At 41.6% G+C, this 18,493-nt stretch overlaps 1 protein-coding gene and 1 long non-coding RNA gene across 2 annotated transcripts; both read right to left on the bottom strand.

Moving 5' to 3' along the window:
• Positions 1-2,263: 2,263 nt before the first annotated feature.
• LOC113018070 (high affinity immunoglobulin gamma Fc receptor I-like) lies at positions 2,264-5,338 on the bottom strand. The gene is made up of 6 exons (XM_026161136.1): positions 5,308-5,338; positions 3,500-3,535; positions 3,021-3,284; positions 2,696-2,941; positions 2,448-2,627; positions 2,264-2,367 (listed from the first exon to the last, which is right to left on the bottom strand). The coding sequence occupies exons 1-6, from the start codon at positions 5,336-5,338 to the stop codon at positions 2,264-2,266; spliced, it is 861 nt and encodes a 286-aa protein (XP_026016921.1).
• An 8,310-nt stretch (positions 5,339-13,648) lies between these two features.
• On the bottom strand, positions 13,649-14,837 carry LOC113018107 (uncharacterized). The gene is made up of 4 exons (XR_003271701.1): positions 14,680-14,837; positions 14,425-14,515; positions 14,111-14,319; positions 13,649-14,023 (listed from the first exon to the last, which is right to left on the bottom strand). It is a non-coding gene; the product is annotated as an uncharacterized LOC113018107 (long non-coding RNA).
• Positions 14,838-18,493: the final 3,656 nt, after the last annotated feature.

Raw genomic sequence — 18,493 nt, 5'->3', positions numbered from 1 at the left:
CAGTATTGCTTCTTGCTTCTTTTCCACTAATCAGGTGCCTGCCTTGTTTTTTTTTTTAAAGTAATATTAGAGAAAGAAGTGGGAGTAATGTTAGTAGATATATTTCTACAGCAAGAAGACATTAAACACTTGTAGACTAAACACCTCTTTTGCAATGCACCATGTTTTTGACTTTGTCTGTTGAAGGTCCATTGCATTTTGTTAAGCAGGTAAAGTTTTCAAACTTTAGGATTTATTACAGCTAATTTATGCTCAACGTAAAAGATTTGGTGGTGAGTCAGTGGAGCGAAAAAACAGATCTCTAAAAGGTAGATAACCTGACTGCCATTAGGTATTAGGAAGAAATTGTTGCCAGACAACAAAAACAAACCAAAACACATTGTGGGTGAGTGGCTGAAGTCAGTTGGGAGACCGCACACGAAATTAAATACATGAAAACATGTCAGTACCTGTAAGATGCCTTCATTGGCAGTTCTTTATGTTCACTATTTGATAGCAAACCTTTCTGTTTTAATATAAGAGAATTTCAACAGTACTTATTAGTTACTTTGATTAAGTTTTGTCTTAGTATTTTCTTGTGTTGCACATTTTTGACACATTTTTTTTTCTACCTGACTGTGGTTCAGCACAGAGGAAGTGAGCTGGAGGTGGTTTGATTACTGATGAGTGACTGCATCAGTAACCAGTCTGCTTTAACCACAGACTTGCTGTTAGAAAAACTGAGACACTGAGACAAAGACCAAAACTGTGACAGGATCTTGCCATCAATGTGGGAGAAACACATTTCTAAAGTCTTTGTTTTAGCCAGAAAACAGGAAACGCTTCATGCAGGTTGACCTGCAGCAGCCTTCCTGCCAGCACTACACAGAAAAAAAAAGAAACTATGGGCTCAAAATGGGTCATAAATATTTTGTACTTGTAAATCAAATGCATATTTTTGTTTTGTAACCTCCTAAAACAAAATATGTGAAAATTCAATGTTTGTGCGTCTATAGATGAGAATTTGTGTGTTTGTAAAAAATATTTACACAAGTTACACATTTTTTGCTTAAGGTCTGGTTACAGATACAAAGCAAAAACCTGCATGTAAAACATCTGCGCTCAGGTTTCCTGGCTGCGTGTGGCTTTCAACTTAGACGTACAAATTTTGACTTGATTTTTCTTCCTTTCAGCTGATTGGTCAATGTCATGTCAATCAGAAATTTAACAATCCAGTCCGAGAACAGATGGGTTTGGCTGTTGGAGGGGTGCGTTAGGCAGAGTTTTACACTCAGGTTTTTACAAAATATTTATGACCACACTTTGAGCTCATGCAAAACAGACTGTGAGCCACCACAAAGTCACGAAACTATGCAAATTTGTCTAAAATATGATGGATGCCATCTCAAAGAAAATTATACTCATCTTATACTCAGACTGCAAAACTCTGGGGTTGACATTTTTGCCAGAGTTAGGGTACAAAGTGTGCCAAGAAAATATGGCCCACACCTCTACACCATGACCATCATCAACCTGAACTGCTGATAAAAGGAAGGATCCATGATTTTATAACATTGTTGTAGTGTAAACGTTGTCATAGATGCTATCCTGCATACTTTGATTGTAACAAGTGCTTATCTGAGTTATTATGAACCTACTGTGCCATCAAAGCAATCAGATCACTCACGTCAGACCTATGACATCAATAAGGCATTTTCTCCCACAGAACACTGTTTTCTACTTCTGCTTTGTATTTTGATTTACTAAAATATAAATGTTTTAGGGTCCCAGGGGAGTCTAGGTCACAGCTTTGGAAGGTGCTTCAGGTCAAGAGGAAGTTAGGTGTAAGTGGTGGTGCTACAGAAAAAGCTGAGAGCAAACACACCACAAATGGCTAAAATAGAGACACAGTCAAAGTTTCAGTTACACAGAGAAGTGTCAAACGAGAGTCTGCAGGCTGTGATGTACATGAGTCTGTGGAAAACAACACAGGTTATGTGCATTTACTACCACAGTATAAAGATACGGGCGTCATGTTAACTGCTGACATGTACTTGTGTTGTTGTTGATCAAGCCTGCCTGGTGCTAACATAAAACCTATAATATAAAAATGTGCCACAGCAACATCAGGATGTCAACAAGCTCTTTCTCTTATACTGACATGTAAAAAAAAGCTGACAGAACAATCAAAATTTATTCATAAAGCTCAGACAAACAAAGACTCGCATTGTGATGTCACATAAAATTCAGTCACAGTGACCTAATAACCACAATTTGATGGAGCTCAGAACTGATGCTCAGAGGTCACCGCCGCAATATCATCATAGTCCTCAGACATTCTCTGCTCAGCATTGGCTGCTGTTGCCAAGATGACGGTGGGGTCATTTCCTGTAACATGAGGTCATCAGATATTTTTGAGGCAAAAGCAATTGAGTTTGATAAATAATCAAGGATACTCAGAGTCTTACCTTTGGCTCTGTGTCGATATAAAGACACCACAAGGAGAGTGGAGATGATGTATGGAGAGAACATAACCAGGTGACAGACCAGTCTCATCACAAGGTGGAGTGTGGTGGAGGAAGGGGTCAAAGAAGAGGTAGGGGGCCTATTTGTAGAGCTGGTGGGCGAGGATGTGGTTGTAGGTCTCCCTGCAGAGAGTTCTGGTCAGTGAATATATGGACAAAATAAGAGGTGAAATCAGAGTGAAGCTCCTCACCTGTGACAGTGATCCAGCTGGATGGAGACTCTCCATGACCGCTGATGTCACACTTGTAGAGGCCTTCATCAGACCTGGAAACATGCTGGATGGTCATGTGACCTGTAGGCTGCTTCCTGATGAGGGAGCCATCTTTATAGAAAGCAGCTGGGAGGTTGGAGGGAGTGGTCTTTGTTTCACAGAGCAGAGTGACGTCATCTCCCTCCATCACAGGGAGGACAGGACTCTGCAGGATCACTGATCCACCTCAACACAGAGACAAACTACAGCATTTCATCCATTTACACACAGCTTCATCAACACTAACTCCACACACTCAGCTTACCAGTGACTGTCAGGTTAACCATGTTACTGATGGTACTCTGATTGGACTCACACCAGTAAACTCCACTGTGTGATGTGTAAATGTAACTGATGTTACATGAAGAACCAGCACCTTCTCCCCACACATCTCCACACTGAGTCCTCTGTTGTTTGCTTGTGTTTCTCCTCAGAGTCCATCCAGCAGAGCTGTCGTCCTCCTCACAGCTCAGAGACACAAAGGCTCTAATAAAAAACTGAGAACTGCTGGGACTCACAGTCAGACGAGCTGTGAAGAGAATATTTAGTAATTTCTATCACATAAAATAAATGATGTGACTCTACTTCCTTTATACCTATGAGGGTTAAGTATTTAGCAGGCTGAAGTGATCTGTTTCTGCATGATTGTCATGTCATGCTACAAGAAAGCTCAAAAAAGGACGAGGCACTTAGTGAGGTTCAGTTCATGTCAGGTTTAAACTGTGACAGAAGAAGGTTACTGACCTTGGTTTGTTGTGCAGCTCAGCAGTGAGATCAGAACTAAAGAGAAATGACACTTAGTTTAATTTGAGTTTGACATTTAACTAAACAGGAGTAAAAACAAATCCACCAGACTGTGAAGAACACAGTCTGAGTTGATACTGATAAGCGTAGAAAGGATGAAACAGTTTTCTCTTTCGTGTCCTACACAGAGGCATGTGTGCTGGACTATAGTGCTGATAATCTGTTAATATCAGCAGGGACACGGTGTAAAGCAGTACATTTACTCGAGTGGTTAATGGAAATTCTACATACTTTATACTATGTTTAAGCATTTCTTTGTTTTGCACCTTTCAACTTCAGCTCAGCTGTATCTTGGATTAAAACATTGCACTGCACACCAGATATTTTAAAGATTTAAGTACCATATGTTGTTATATTATTATAGATAAACTTACCGAGTAGTACATATTAAGTCAGTTTTTCATTAAAACAGTTGGTTGGACACATATGCTGGACTCACAACAAGGGAAACAAACTCAAAACAGCTTTAATGCTGAAATTGTTCAAAATACAAAAAACAAAACAAGGCAGTGCTGGAGCCAGGAGTACAAAACTAGGAATCTAGGGAAAGACACAAAAAACAGGAGCACACTGCATTGCAGGCACGATGGCAGACAAGGGGAGAGTATAAAGGTGGGAATAAATCAGGAATAACAAGAACAGGGTGAATTAACTAGAGACTTAAGAGACAAAAGTCAACCAAAATGAAATAAAATACAACAGCAAGTAACAGATGATAAGGCAAGGCAAGGCAAATTTATTTGTATAGCACAATTCAACAACAAGGTGATTCAAAGTGCTTTACAGAGACATTAGAAACAAAAACAAATAAAAAGTATGATTTAAAATTGATTAAAACAAGCAAACAAACAAACTAACTAAACACACACATTCACATTCACACCTGTTCGCGCGATCTGAACCCTTATCGTAAGGGGAGCTACCAGTCCTTCTGTGGACGAGCTACTTTCTATTTTAAATTCCCTGAATTTAAAATACTCTCTAGATAAGCTCACATATGTGAATTTAACATAGAGAGAGAAGACAAACATGGAGGCAAGACTGAATGAACAGAATAAGAACACAAAAGGCTCGTCATAAAATGTCAAGGAACTAGAAGCATAACAAGAAATTAAGAAGCATCAGAAAAGCAAAACTAAAATCATGAACAAAGACTATGGAGCACAAACATAACATCTATCTTAAAACCAAAAAAAAAGCCACAAACCCACGACACACAGAATAAATGAGCATCAGGACAGAAGAACTGAAATAACAGCAAAAGGAACTAGTATCAGGTAAACTGATATAAAGACCAATGAACCATAAGAAATAATAACAAGCTAAATGTCAACAGTGCAAAATACAGAACCAAGATACAAATACACAAAAAACTGAGAAATTCAAACAGAGGAATTTTACTTTTTGGATAGAGAAATCTTTGTACCTTTATACCTTCTGATATTTATGAAAGTAGCTTCTTTTAGAATTTTTTTAAAATTGCTGTTGAACAAAAACCACATTAAGCTACACTAAATGTCATGCATCTGTATGACGGATGTACACAAAACTGTAAATCAGTGTATCCATGTCAATTTTCTGCACTGTATTAATTTATTATGACATATTCTGATTCCCTGTTGACCCTCTTCCTTTTTTTGGTGTCCTTGATAAAAACTCATCTACTGCCGTCCTATTCTAATCCAACCTGAATGCATGTTCCTGAAGAAATGACAGATATTCATAGATAATCATTTCAGTGTACTTACTGAGCAGCCACAGCAGAGATGTGTTCTTCATCCTACTCTCTGTGATATCAGGTCAACACTTTAACCAGTTCACGGTCAGTTAAAGTCAAACCGTAATCCTCTGCTCTGTGACAGGATGTAAGTGTTGTGGTTTTTAGCGGAAGCAAAGTTTCTTTGTCTGACTGCAACAAATACAAGAGAAAAAAAGCTTTAAAATGGTCAAACTGACTGTTAAGTGACTGTAGACATGGGCCCCAACAAATTTAGTTGACATAAAGGGGAGCAGATCCCTTCACTGACTTTAAAAAACAAACAAACAAACATTGTGAGTGGCTGAAGTCAGTCAGGAAACCACACACACACAAATCCCCACCAAAAACATGTAAATAACAAAAAAAAGATATTTATAGATCGCCCACATGGTGCCTTTACTGACAGGATTATGTCTTTGTCATTACAGGGCAAACTATTCTTATCTCAATAATGATCATCATCAATGATTTATTTAATTTTTATCTTAGACATTGGTTGTGTTGATCATGTTGTTGATTCGTGGAAACAACTTGCATCTTCCTGTAGCTGACCACAGTTCAGCTGAGAGGAAGTGAGCTGGAGGTGGTACGAATGCTGTTTGACTGATTGCATCTCTCTGCTTTAACCACTGATGTGCTGTCATGGCTGAAAGGCTTCAGGCAGGTTGACCACCACTGACTTCCTGAAAACACTACCCCCAAAAAACTGTGAAAAAACTCACTCTTACCATCACAGATGTCCATAATGCACTGAGCGGAATCAACACTCGCAAAGGTGCTGGCCCTGACAACATTCCTGAATGTGTGCTTCGAGCACTTGCTGAGCAGGGGGTCTATACAGACATCTTTAACCTCTTGCTTGCCCAGGCAGTATTACCAGCATGCTTCAAGACCACCTCCATTGTGCCAGGGAAAACGTTAAATGGATCAAAGGCATCATATTATTTTCCATTTTTTAATATTTCCATTTCTGTGTGTTCAGTGTAAACTTAAACAGTGAAAGAATGGATTACAGAACATTAAAACACTCACCATGTGCTGTGAAAAACATGCACATTTAAGTTCCAGAACATAATCATAATACACAAAATGATCAATGAAATGATGACCAGAGTCCCTGTTTTTATTTTAGGCACTAATTTTTAAGTCAGAGTCCATGTGTATTGTAAAAGACACTATGAGCATAACTGCAACAATGTCCCCTCTAACCTCTAAGTGTGCGCAATTGCGCAGTGCTGGTCTCTGCGAACAGAAAATCTGCGCTGCACACCAAAAAAATCTAACCTGCATTGAAATTAAAATGAATACGTAACAATTCTTTCTGTGCTGTTATGCAGTATGAGTCAGTAAATGACCGGTGACTGGCTGGCTGCTCCAGCCAATAATGCGGTTTACATTCGTATATACGCAGCTAAATAAAGTTGTTGACAGCGTCCTTATGTGCCGCTTCCGTTGTTTTAGCTACCAAAAGTGGCCAATGTGGAGTGAAGACTCTTATCTGTCAGCTGTCGAAGTAAGTAAAAAAACAAACAAACAAAAACAAATAGGACTGAAAGAAGACAGGCTATATTGAACTCAGCAAAAGAGCAATTACCCAACTTTTTGGATATTATATCTCATTACTATTTAACAACAATAAGTTATTTAATTTTAAATATCCACATGGTTAGTAGCGGCAGCTTTATTGCTGGAATTTGTCCACTGTTATACATCAATCTAAAAAGTTACACCTGGCAGATGTTGATGGCCCCAGTGCGAGACTACGATGGGACCCCAGGCCCCAGAGAACTGCTACACATCCAACTGAGCTCCCACTACACAACAAAGAGAACCATGAAATGAAATGTAAGTGTCCTGAGGTCAGTACACACCAGCTGCTGGAAAGATAGCTTCTTTTTTATTTAATTCTTTTTTATTTTTTAATGCTTGTACTGCACCCAGGCCCCACCCTCCAGCATAAGCAGCTCCAGTTAACAATATCACAGTTGTAAAGTGGGGCTGAGACCATGGACAACAATATTTCCTGACAACCAACATTCATCTATTAGGGTTGTCAGGACATAGTGAATGGTAGATGGACTGATTCTTATATAGCACTTTTCTACTCTCCCAGAGTACTCAAAACACTGTATACAACATGCCTCATTCACCCCACTCACACTCCGATGAACTCATCGGAGATGCAACTTGGGGTTCGTATCTTGCCCAAGGATATGGGGCATGCAGACCGGGGAAGCCAAGGATCAAACCACCAACCTTCCAATCAGTAGCTGATCTGCTCTACCACCTGAGCCAAAACCACCCCAGACTCAAGCACACATATGTGTGTGTTTGAGTGTGTGTTTGAGTCAAACACACATATGTGTGTGTTTGAGCCAAACAACCTTGGTGAATGTTTTACTGCCATTAATAAGTGTCATTAAAAAGAATGCAGGCGTGAGGCTTCACCTACCAGAACTTGTCTGTGTCATGGATTCAGTTGTGACAGTCACAGTGTAAAAGCAGCAAGCTGTTGCCAGACTCTGATGTTTTAACTTTCACTACACTTGCATGTTTGTAAAATCCTGTAATAGGAAATAAACTAACTGAATGTTTGTTTGTTTTTTTTATCTCTATAGTCCAATGATTCCGACTCTTTAGATTTGTTTTGAAGCTTATAATGTTGTCAGCCTAAAATAAATCATTGGACTGATAAAGTATTGTGTCGGTTGTTTGCAAAACTGGCAATATTTAAATACCCAGTAAGATAAATCAGTTACAAAACACATATTCATGGAAAAATAAATGTTTCCAAAATGCCTGAAAGTATAATTTGCAACCGTAGCGGATAAAAATCACAATATACCCCAAATCAGTGGACACACACAAGTTTAGGCCTCTCTTCCTGTTTAGCCCAATGAAACATGGGTGGGGGCGATCATGGCTCAAGAGTTGGCAGTTTGTCATGTAATCGGAAGGTTTACAAGGTCAGAGGGCCTGGTGGCGCCAGTGTCCGGCAGCCTCGCCTCTGTCAGTGCGCCCCAGGGAATTTGCTTTACAAAAGATTCAATAGAAAATATCCATCCATTCATCCATCTTCATCCGCTAAATCCGAGGCCGGGTCGCGGGGGCAGCAGCCTAAGCAAAGAGGCCCAGACCTCCCTCTCCCCAGCCACCTCCTCCAGCTTATCCGGGGGAACACCAAGGCGTTCCCAGGCCAGCCGAGAGATATAATCTCTCCAGCGTGTCCTGGGTCTGCCCCGGGGCCTCCTCCCAGTGGGACATGCCTGGAACACCTCACCCAGGAGGCGCCCAGGGGGCATCCTGGTCAGATGCCCGAACCACCTCAGCTGGCTCCTTTCAATGTGGAGCAGCAGCTGCTCTACTCTGAGCCCCTCCCGGATGGCCGAACTTCTCACCCTGTCTCTAAGGGAGAGGCCAGCCACCCTTCGGAGGAAGCTCATTTCTGCCACTTGTATCCGCGATCTCGTTCTTTCGGTCACTACCCACAGCTCGTGGCCATAGGTGACGGTTGGGACGTAGATCGACCGGTAAATTGAGAGCTTCGCTTTTACACTCAGCTCCCTCTTCACCACGACGGACCGGTGCAGCGTCCGCATTACTGCAGTTGTAGCCCCAATCCGTCTGTTGATCTCCGGCTCCCTTCTCCCATCACTTGCGAACAAGACCCCGAGATACTTGAACTCCTCCACTTGGGGAAGGAACTCCTCCCCGACCCGGAGTGGGCACTCCACTCTTTTCCGGCTGAGAACCATGGCCTCAGATTTGGAGGTGCTGATCCTCATTCCCGCCGCTTTACACTCGGCTGTGAATCATTCCAGTGCGAGCTGGAGGCCATCACCCGATGAAGCCAACAGAACCACATCATCCACAAAAAGCAGAGATGAGATTCTGAGACCACCCAAGTTAAAGCCCTCCGCCACTTGGCTGCGCCTAGAAATCCTGTCCATAAAAATTATGAACAGAACCGGAGACAAAGGGCAGCCCTGGCGGAGCCCATCACCCACCGGGAACGAGTCCGACTTATTGCCGGCAATGTGAAGCTCTTGCAACGGTTGTATAGGGATCGAATGGCCCGTAGCAATGGGCCAGACACCCCATACTCCCGCAACACCTCCCACAGGACACCCGAGGGACACGGTCGAATGCCTTCTCCAAGTCCACAAAACACATGTAGACTGGTTAGGCAAACTCCCATGCACCCTCAAGTATCCTCGAGAGGATAAAGAGCTGGTCCAGTGTTCCGCGACCAGGACGAAAACCGCATTGTTCCTCCTGTATCCGAGGTTCGACTAGCGGACGAACTCTCCTTTCCAGCACCCTGGCATAGACTTTCCCAGGGAGGCTGAGGAGTGTTATCCCCCGTAGTTGGAACACACCCTCCGGTCCCCCTTCTTAAAGATGGGGACCACCACCCCGGTCTGCCAGTCCACAGGTACTGCCCCTGATCTCCACGCAACATTGCAGAGGCGTGTCAACCAGGACAGCCCTACAATGTCCAGAGCCTTCAGGAACTCGGGGTGGACCTCATCAACACCAGGGGCTCTGCCACCAAGGAGTTGTTTAACTGCCTCAGTGACCTCGCCCCCGGAAATTGGCGGGTCATTCCCCTCATCCCCAGACTCTGCTTCCTCCTCAGAAGACGTGTCAGTGGGATTAAGGAGGTCCTCGAAGTATTCCTTCCACCGCCTGACAATTTTCTCAGTCGACGTCAGCAGCGCTCCGCCAGCACTATACACAGTGCAGGCAGAGCACCGCTTTCCCCTCCTGAGACACCTGACGGTTTGCCAGAATCTCTTCGAGGCAGTCCGAAAGTCTTTTTCCATGGCCTCTCAGAACTCCTCCCACACCCGAGTTTTTGCTAGACGTTCCCAGCACACCCTCACTACGCGTTTAGGTGTTCCAGGTCTGTCCAGCGTCCTCCCCCGCCACCTGATCCAACTCACCACCAGGTGGTGATCAGTTGACAGCTCAGCCCCTCTCTTTACCCGAGTGTCCAGAACATATGGTCGCAAGTCTGGTGATACGATTACAAAATCGATCATCGACCTACGGCCTAGAGCATCCTGGTGCCACGTGCACTTATGGACACTCTTATGTTCGAACAGGGTGTTCGTTATGGCCAAACTGTGATTAGCACAGAAGTCCAATAACAAAACACGCTCGGGTTCAGATCAGGGAGGCTGTTCCTCCCAATCACACCCCTCCAGGTCTCGCTGTCGTTACCCACTTGAGCATTGAAGTCTCCCAGCAGGACAACAACAGAAAATAATGAATACATAAATAAATAAATAAAATATAGTTTTGAGGAAGTTCATTACAACTGATTCATGTCATTATATCTCAGCTACACTTCCTCTGATCCTCATCACGACTCTCTGTCCACACAAACAAAGAAATGAGTTGGCGTTGACACTTCTGTTTGATGCACTTCTGTAGCTCATCAATGATTCATGTTGTGAAATTGCAGCAAAATCTAGAAAAGTGGAATTTCGGAGATTATTAACAGGTTTATCTACTTAATGTCAGCAGGTCATTTCTTCTTTCATTTCTGTTCTGCAACGTCTTTCTGTTCATGCCTGTAAAAACTACAAACTCTGTTAGATACATGCTTTGGTTAAGTCGATGTCAAAGGTCTGACCAAGTCTAACAAACGGCTGCTATTATATGAGTACGGAGAGATTCAGAACTTTATTTTTATTGGTCACTAGGACCTGAACAATTCTTTAATCTGCACCTCTTTCATGAGCCTCATTGTACTCGTACTAATTTAGACAGACAAGCTGCAAAGATCCTAACTTTTCATCTTACATGTAAATAATGTATAATGTCTTCACTTTTTTCCCACCCATTATCGTCTAAAATGAATGGTCCGGAAAGAAGAAAATATCCAGTTAGCGTGAAAATGCTAGACCACAGAGGAGAATTGCCAGAATGCAAAAGGGACTCAAATAACCAGAAGACCACACGAGTTTTACTCCTGTAAGCTAAGAACAGAAGATGGGAAACACATGTCCTGGTCTAATGAGTCTCTGATGATGATTTCTGCTGTGACCTTCATTGAACGTGAGTTCAAGACACTGTACTCAAGTTCACTGTACTCAAATTTCCTCCACACTCTCCAGGTCTTAATGTGTATGTGTGCTTCACCCTTTCAATGTTAGAACCTGAGTAAGTGCAATAATTACACTGCATTACAAATTAATATGCAAATTGTATTTAAGTGTCATAAAGATTAAATATGTTGTTTTTCAATTAAAGTCATGGATGGCATTGAGTCTCAGGGCTCTTTAGATCACTAAAATCAATCTCGGACACCTGTGATAATTGGTTCACTATGGTTAGATATTTGAAGCTGCTGTGCCTCTGGAGCCCTGCGAACATCAAGGTGTAGGATCCTCCAGAGACTTGCAGTTATGCATAAAACTTCTATTCGGCCACCTCTAACCAATGCTCACAAGCAGAATGGCTGCAGTGGGCCCAGAACTACATGAAGACTAATTTTCAAACAGTCTTGTTAACTGATGAGTGCCGTGCAACCCTGGATTATCCAGGTAGATGAAGTGGTGGATGGTTGGTGGACGGCCACCATGTCCCAATAAGGCTGTGACATCAGCAAGGAGGTGGTGGAGTCATGTTTTAGTCTGGAATCATGGGAACCATACTTTCTGCAACAAAATCACAATGCACCATCTCATGTTGCAAGGAATACCTCTGCATCACTGGCAGCTATTGTTATTAAAGGAGAGAAACTCATGGTATGACCCCCATCCTCCTCTTACTTCAATCCTATTAAGAACCTTTGGAGCAACCTCAAGCAAAAGATCTATGTGGGAGGCAGTTCACATCCAAACAGCAGCTCTGGGAGGCTATTCTGACATCCTGCAAACACATTTAAGCAAAAACTGTCCAAAAACATCCAAGTTCCATTGATGCAAGAATGAAATGTTTCTTTGTTGTGAGTAAAAATTTGGAACAGTGGATTTTAAGTTTTTTATTTTTATTTTTTTAAACATACTGTTTTCATTGGGAGGTTTGTTCAGTAATATTTGAATTATACTCTAATACTCAATGACTCGACAATTATGCTGACTGTAATTTGCAACAAATATTTAGGGAAATCAGAGAAAAATACAATTTGCATAATAATTTGGAACGCGGTGTAGATCTAGGGACAAACTGTCATGGCTAGATGACTGAGTCATGTGGGTGTCATGACTGTTCCCATCTGCAGTAGTCGGCATCAACAATGGTCCAAGGAAGGAACAGTGGTGAAACAGCGACTAATGCACGCAGTGAGTTAAAGTTGGTCTGTGTGGTTCTATCAAACAGAAAAGTGATTGTGTGTCAAACTGCCAAAAAGATGCTGGTGATGCTGGTTCTGAAAGAAAGGTGTCAGAATACATGGTGCATTGCAGTTTGTGTGAGGAGGATAACAAATTTGAGATGTTGACTTGGCCTTTAAATTCCTCAGATCTCAGCACACCTTCAGAAGTCCAGTGGAGTCTATACCTCAGTGGGTCAGTGCTGTTTGTCAGTAATAACACCAGTGCACCAATTAGATCTGCAGAGGACTGAAGTAATTATAAGCCAAGGAGTTGAGATGTTGGAACACTGCACATAGTGTATTATGTGTATGTGGGCTCCACCCTGTGAAACACTAGAGTGCACACAAAACCTGAGCACAATAAACAACCATTTTGGATCTGACCTTTATATACAGTACAACCAGAAAAATCACAAGGACATTTGTTTTCTTTTTTTAATTACAAATTAAAAGATATTGGACAAAAACTTAAACAAATAAACAGTAAAGACTGTAAGTACAAGTTGTATGGGTGCATGTATGCTTATTGTATGTTTGCTGATTATGCTGTTTTATAACCACGTTCCTTTAAATGTTAAAAAACCACTGCAACAGTAACAGAAAAATTAAACACAACTCCTTAATGTTAATGTCAAATAACAACTTAACAATGCAAAATACATATAGGGTATACACTGTCTTTTGACTGGGTTTTTTCCTGTGCAGCCAGTTGTATCTAGTTTCAGGCAGTAACACGTTAGTGCTCCAGTTCTGCCCTCGTGCAGATTGTAACACGACTACTGTTGGAAATGTTTCAACAACCTGACTTACAGTGAGCTCAAACTGCACCCGTCTCACAGTCTGCGAGTTGAAGTAAAACATTGTTACACACAATTTCTGTGCCATTAGGAAATTCTGCAGAAGTAAATCAACACTGCCTAAAATAGATTATTATGAAGGTGTAATTTTACATTACATATTTTGAAATATTAGGTAATTGTTATTTTGTTTCATTATGTATTTGTTTTAATTAAAACTTACCCTCCAAAAATAAAGATATAATTTTTTAGACATTGATTACAGAGGTACAAAGCTCCAAAATATTGCATCTACATAGTTTTTAGTGCAAACCACTTTTACTTAACCCCCCCCCCCCAAAAAAAAAACACAACAACATCAACAACAACAAAATAAAGCAACAAAGAACAATAGCAGATACACACGTGCACCACTTGATTGTTATTTTTTTACATTGTTACCCCAGTAACAAGCCAAGCATTCAGACAGTGACCTCTGAGTCAGCTACAGAGCCACGTCCCCTAAATGCTGCCCATCCTCTTCTGTTCCCATTTGGAAGACACAGGTAGTTTGTTATTATTACCTGTTATTACTCCCAAGCCTGGATAATAGGAGGAAGCATACAACACTTTCAAAGCTGCTGAGGACATGACTGAAGGTCAAGACTCACAATATGCAGCTGCCTTACATGTCTTTTCGGCATTGTACTGCAGACAAGGTGAACTTCCATCTTCCTTTCTCGTCCAGTCTTGTCCCGAGCAGACACAGAAAATGTCCATCCTCCTTCTCCCACTGAGACAGACGTTAAAGCTATGACTGCTCCGTTACTTTTTATTGTGAAACTCGGGTCCTTCACAGTTAACTGCACTGATTTTGCATCACAGCCGACGGTTTCAACTGAAAAGCAAGAAAGTGAAAGATAAAAAGAGCCATAAAACACAAAACATTCGGCTTACAACACGTTTTCACACTGAAGGAATAAAAAATTAAGCAGAGCGGCACCTTTTGCTACTTGGTATCCAGGTGGAATTGTTTCAGGTAAAATAACGTAGAGAGATCTCAGCAGAAAGCACAACTCCACACAGGACAGGATCTGGAGGTGAAAGTGAGTTTCAAACTGACTTGTCACGTTTAAATGTTTTAATGCTTCTGGGCATTAAAATGTTGGCTATGGCAATGAGGAATGACTGAAGTAACAGAAATGAAACACATATTAGTGATGCAGGAGTGCCATAAAACCCAACTAGAAGGAGTTACCTGGGTTAGGCAGATGGTGAATATTAAAAATTTCCACAGATGAAAAAAATAAGACGGATTTTGTCCTGCATCCAAGTGTGGAGAGTTCAGTTAGTGTTTAACAGACTAATAGATGACAAATGTGTCTCGTCTACTCCAGAGCTTTGTCTCCTGTTTGTTCCTTCACTCCTCTATTAATGCAAAAAGGCAGGTTTTTCTCAGATGGCTCTAACTGTCGCTATTAGGTGAGTCAGCAGACACACCTTTGATGACACACCCAAGTGTGAAGTGAAGTCCCTTTAGGGCAGGGTAGGGAACGTTAATCCTTGAGAGCCGGTGTCCTGCAGGTTTTAGATCTCACCCTGGGTCACCACACCTGAATCAAACGATTAGTTTATTACCAGGCCTCTGGAGAACTTCAAGACATGTTTAGGAGCTAATTTAGCCATTTAAATCAGCTGTGTTTGATCAAGGACACATCTAAAACCTGCAGGACACCGGCTCTCGAGGCCTGGAGTTCCCTACCCCTGCTTTAGGCTGTGCTCTCTGTTGTCTGCTGAGAAAGCCAACGCCCTCAAAGTTGTGTATATTTACATTTTTTTCCCCACCAGCAGGGGGAAACTGTTTTTTACTGCAAGACATTAAACCGCTACCAAATGCTTTACTATTTCCCCTTAAACAGTTTTAGCAGGACTATAAGAGCTACAAATACACATTATTAAAGCATGTAGCTTTTTTTGTACAAATCCATGCATATGAAGTGAAAATGACACTATGGCATTCTTTTTTTTTTGTTTGTTTTTTTGCCTGTCCCATTTGGTTCTTTAGCCATCAGAATTGTTGTCTGAAGACCAACAAGGATACCCAATGGATTTACTTTGCCAAATGGATCATCGTGGCATTGCCGTATTGGTCCATTTGATCGATCTTTGTTTTTATTATTTATTATATTTTATTTTCAGATGTCACAGCCGGGACAGACATGAGTGAGGGACAGGAAAGGGAGAGAGAAAGAGGAAGGAAAAGAAAAACAGAAGGGGAGAGGGACAGTGAGAAAGGGGGGGAGAAAATAAAAATCTCCTGGATCACCTGTTGAGAGAAGAATAGAAAACAAGCAAAAAAAACCAAAAAACAAAGCAACATACTAAACACAACACCATCGCATTAATCTAGCTAAGTGTAAACAGCAGTAAATACTAAATATTCAATGTTGTTGTGCAGCACGCAGGACAGACAGCGCACAATGTGCTTCGAAGTAGCAGCCAAGAAAGGTGTAATTTAAGTCTACGTGCAGTGAACACCCGTGTGCACACCTGTGTGGATCAGCGTGCTTGTATTCAAATGGTTTCCACATGTAATGGTCTGCAAGAGGATGTAGCGAGTCATATCCCCGTCCCCCAGGGCATGAAGCAGGCATGGAGGAGATCCAGGCCCCAGGCATCCAGAGGCCTCAGAGTGCGAGAGCCCAAGGAGGACCACCGGAGGGGCATCCGTGCCACCTTCATGGGAAGGGCTGAGGATCCCCAGACGAGGCGTCACCCAGTAGCCACCGAGCAGAAGCTAGAGGGGGCTGCACCGGCGTGCCCGCCGGCTCTGCCGGCAGCCAGCTGTGCCAGAGCGAACCGAGCCGCAGGCCCAGAGGCCAGAGGCCCGAGGGCCCCCCGCACCCTGGAGGAGGCCTGACCGAGCAACAGGCGCCAGGCCCTGACACTATGGCATTCTGCAGGTAAATGCATTAGATGAAATACTGGTGTGTCTGTTTCTTTTGTCAAGACTAGAACTGGAGCTGAACGCTCTAGTGGGAGAGGCTGTGCTTGTCACAGCTAAATGCTCACTATCCCTATAAACTGGTCATAAATGTGAATGTGATGTTATTCCCTCAATAAAAATGTGAAAGTTAACTGTTGTCATACTCAGGCTTCAGAGTGTTTGCATAATTCAAAGTCTAAACAAGCCGTTATTTCAGGTTATTTAGCTGGTCTCACTATTTCTGATTACTTTTCCCTCCACAGTATCCCAGTAATATTAATCATAACAGATGTTTTTAGATTCTATTGTTGCATTTGCTGAGTTGTGCACTGCTAAAAAATCCTAGAGGTTATCTTTCTCTGGAAGACCCATAAGCCATTTTAAGCTCTAAGTTAAATTCATAAAATGTACAACATGACTACAAACTTCAATTCTCTGTTAGTTTGAACCAGGAGCGATTCTAGGATCAGAGCTTTGGGGGTGCTGTTGTTAAAGAGGGTCAAAAATGTTTCAACCCAGTTTGTTTTGCAGATTCTGTATAGCAGCTTTAATATAGGGAGAACACAACTTCCAGATTGTGTGAGTAAAATCAGGTTTTTTCCTCTTTGTCAGTTTAACAGTTTCTGTTGTGCCTGTCACTGTTCACTGTCTGTTTTCTTACCTGGTTCTTCCTGACCTTGTACTTTCTCCTCACATTCCGCTCTTTCCTCTCTCCCTCTTTGGACTGTCAATCATACACAAATAGATGGTATTCGATTAGATGAAAAATTACATTAATATGAAAAAATACCATTAAGATCAGTGATAAAAAGTCCTCTCTCAGTGTACTTTCAACCAAAAGGCAAATAACCGAACTATATGCACATCTAATAAAAGATATAAATATTGAAACAGTGATCCAACATTATTTTGATTGACGGATCATTTGTTCTTACACGTTTACCTGAATGTGGCTCCCTTTTTTGAAAAATAAAAAAAAACTTCCTTATATCCATTATGAACCTGGCTGTCTCTCTGTACACACACACACACACACACACACACAACAGGATTTATAAGGTTAATGGGCATCCAGTCAGTTAGCTAGTTAGTACCTTGGCTTTAATATCGGCACATATGACAAAATAAGCAGCTTCTCTCAAGTCAAGTCAAGTTTATTTATAAAGCACATTTAAAAAACAACCGAGGCTACCGAAGTGCTGTACAATAAAATACAAATATAAAATACAATAAAACACAAATACATAAAAACACTGATAAAACAATAGATTAAAACAATAAGTTAAACCTTGCTAAAGGCCAATGAGAAGAGGTGAGTTTTAAGAGCAGTTTTAAAAGTTGCTAGGCTTGTGGAGAATCTGATGTGAGGAGGTAAACTGTTCCACAGTCTGGGTGCAGCCACACCAAAAGCCCTCTCTCCCCTAGTCTTTAGTCTGTTCCTGGTCTTTGAGGTCAGCATCAGGTCTGCTGACCTCAAAGACTCATCCCTCTCATCCCATTTCAAACAGGACAGTGGTAACAACAGCACGCTACGGACAATTTTAAGTTTTTTGATTTTAAATAGGCTCTAAAAATTTTAATGGGAGCAACAGGACAGTCGAATGACGCTGATTTTACTGCAGAGTAGGGTATCCAACATCGCTCTGGCAAAAGGGCACTAGGGCCGGAGTAGGGGCGAGACGAGCTGGAACAAAATGTTTTTTGGAGGGGGGAGGGGCATATCTATACTTTAGTTGTTAAAATATTACATCTCAACCAAGTACTGTATGGTTTTTATATTTTTAGTATTGTGTCACATAAATAGCAAATATTGTATAACAAAAAGTAAGAAATCTTTGGGGGATCTTTGATTCATTTTGAAATGGGATAAAAACGACCCTGGTTTGAACACATCTGTTACAATTTCACGTAAATGCTGGAGAGCTAAGAGAGGCTGTTGTGAGAATCAGTGTTTTAAATGAAGTTCAAAATAAGCTTCAAATGCCCGTATAAAGGGAGTATAAAAGCTATCTAAGCAGCCATTTCAGTGGTTATGGAAAACACATGTTCAAGTTCCTCACCTGCAAGGTTTTCTACCACTGCTGTG

Source organism: Astatotilapia calliptera, unplaced genomic scaffold (genome assembly GCF_900246225.1).
Source record: "Astatotilapia calliptera unplaced genomic scaffold, fAstCal1.2 U_scaffold_4, whole genome shotgun sequence".
NCBI lineage: Eukaryota > Metazoa > Chordata > Actinopteri > Cichliformes > Cichlidae > Astatotilapia > Astatotilapia calliptera.
Note: the sequence above shows the minus strand (reverse complement) of the source record. Positions and strands in the feature narration are given on the sequence as shown.

What these genes read in the sequence shown, in the direction of transcription:
- LOC113018070 (XM_026161136.1), bottom strand. Translation starts at nt 5,338, where the DNA reads ATGAAGAACACATCTCTGCTGTGGCTGCTCA. An exon ending in GAGCTGCACAACAAACCAAG is followed by an intron (nt 3,285 to 3,499) that starts GTCAGTAACCTT and finishes TTCTCTTCACAG; the next exon opens with CTCGTCTGACTGTGAGTCCC. An exon ending in ATATCGACACAGAGCCAAAG is followed by an intron (nt 2,368 to 2,447) that starts GTAAGACTCTGA and finishes CTCATGTTACAG; the next exon opens with GAAATGACCCCACCGTCATC.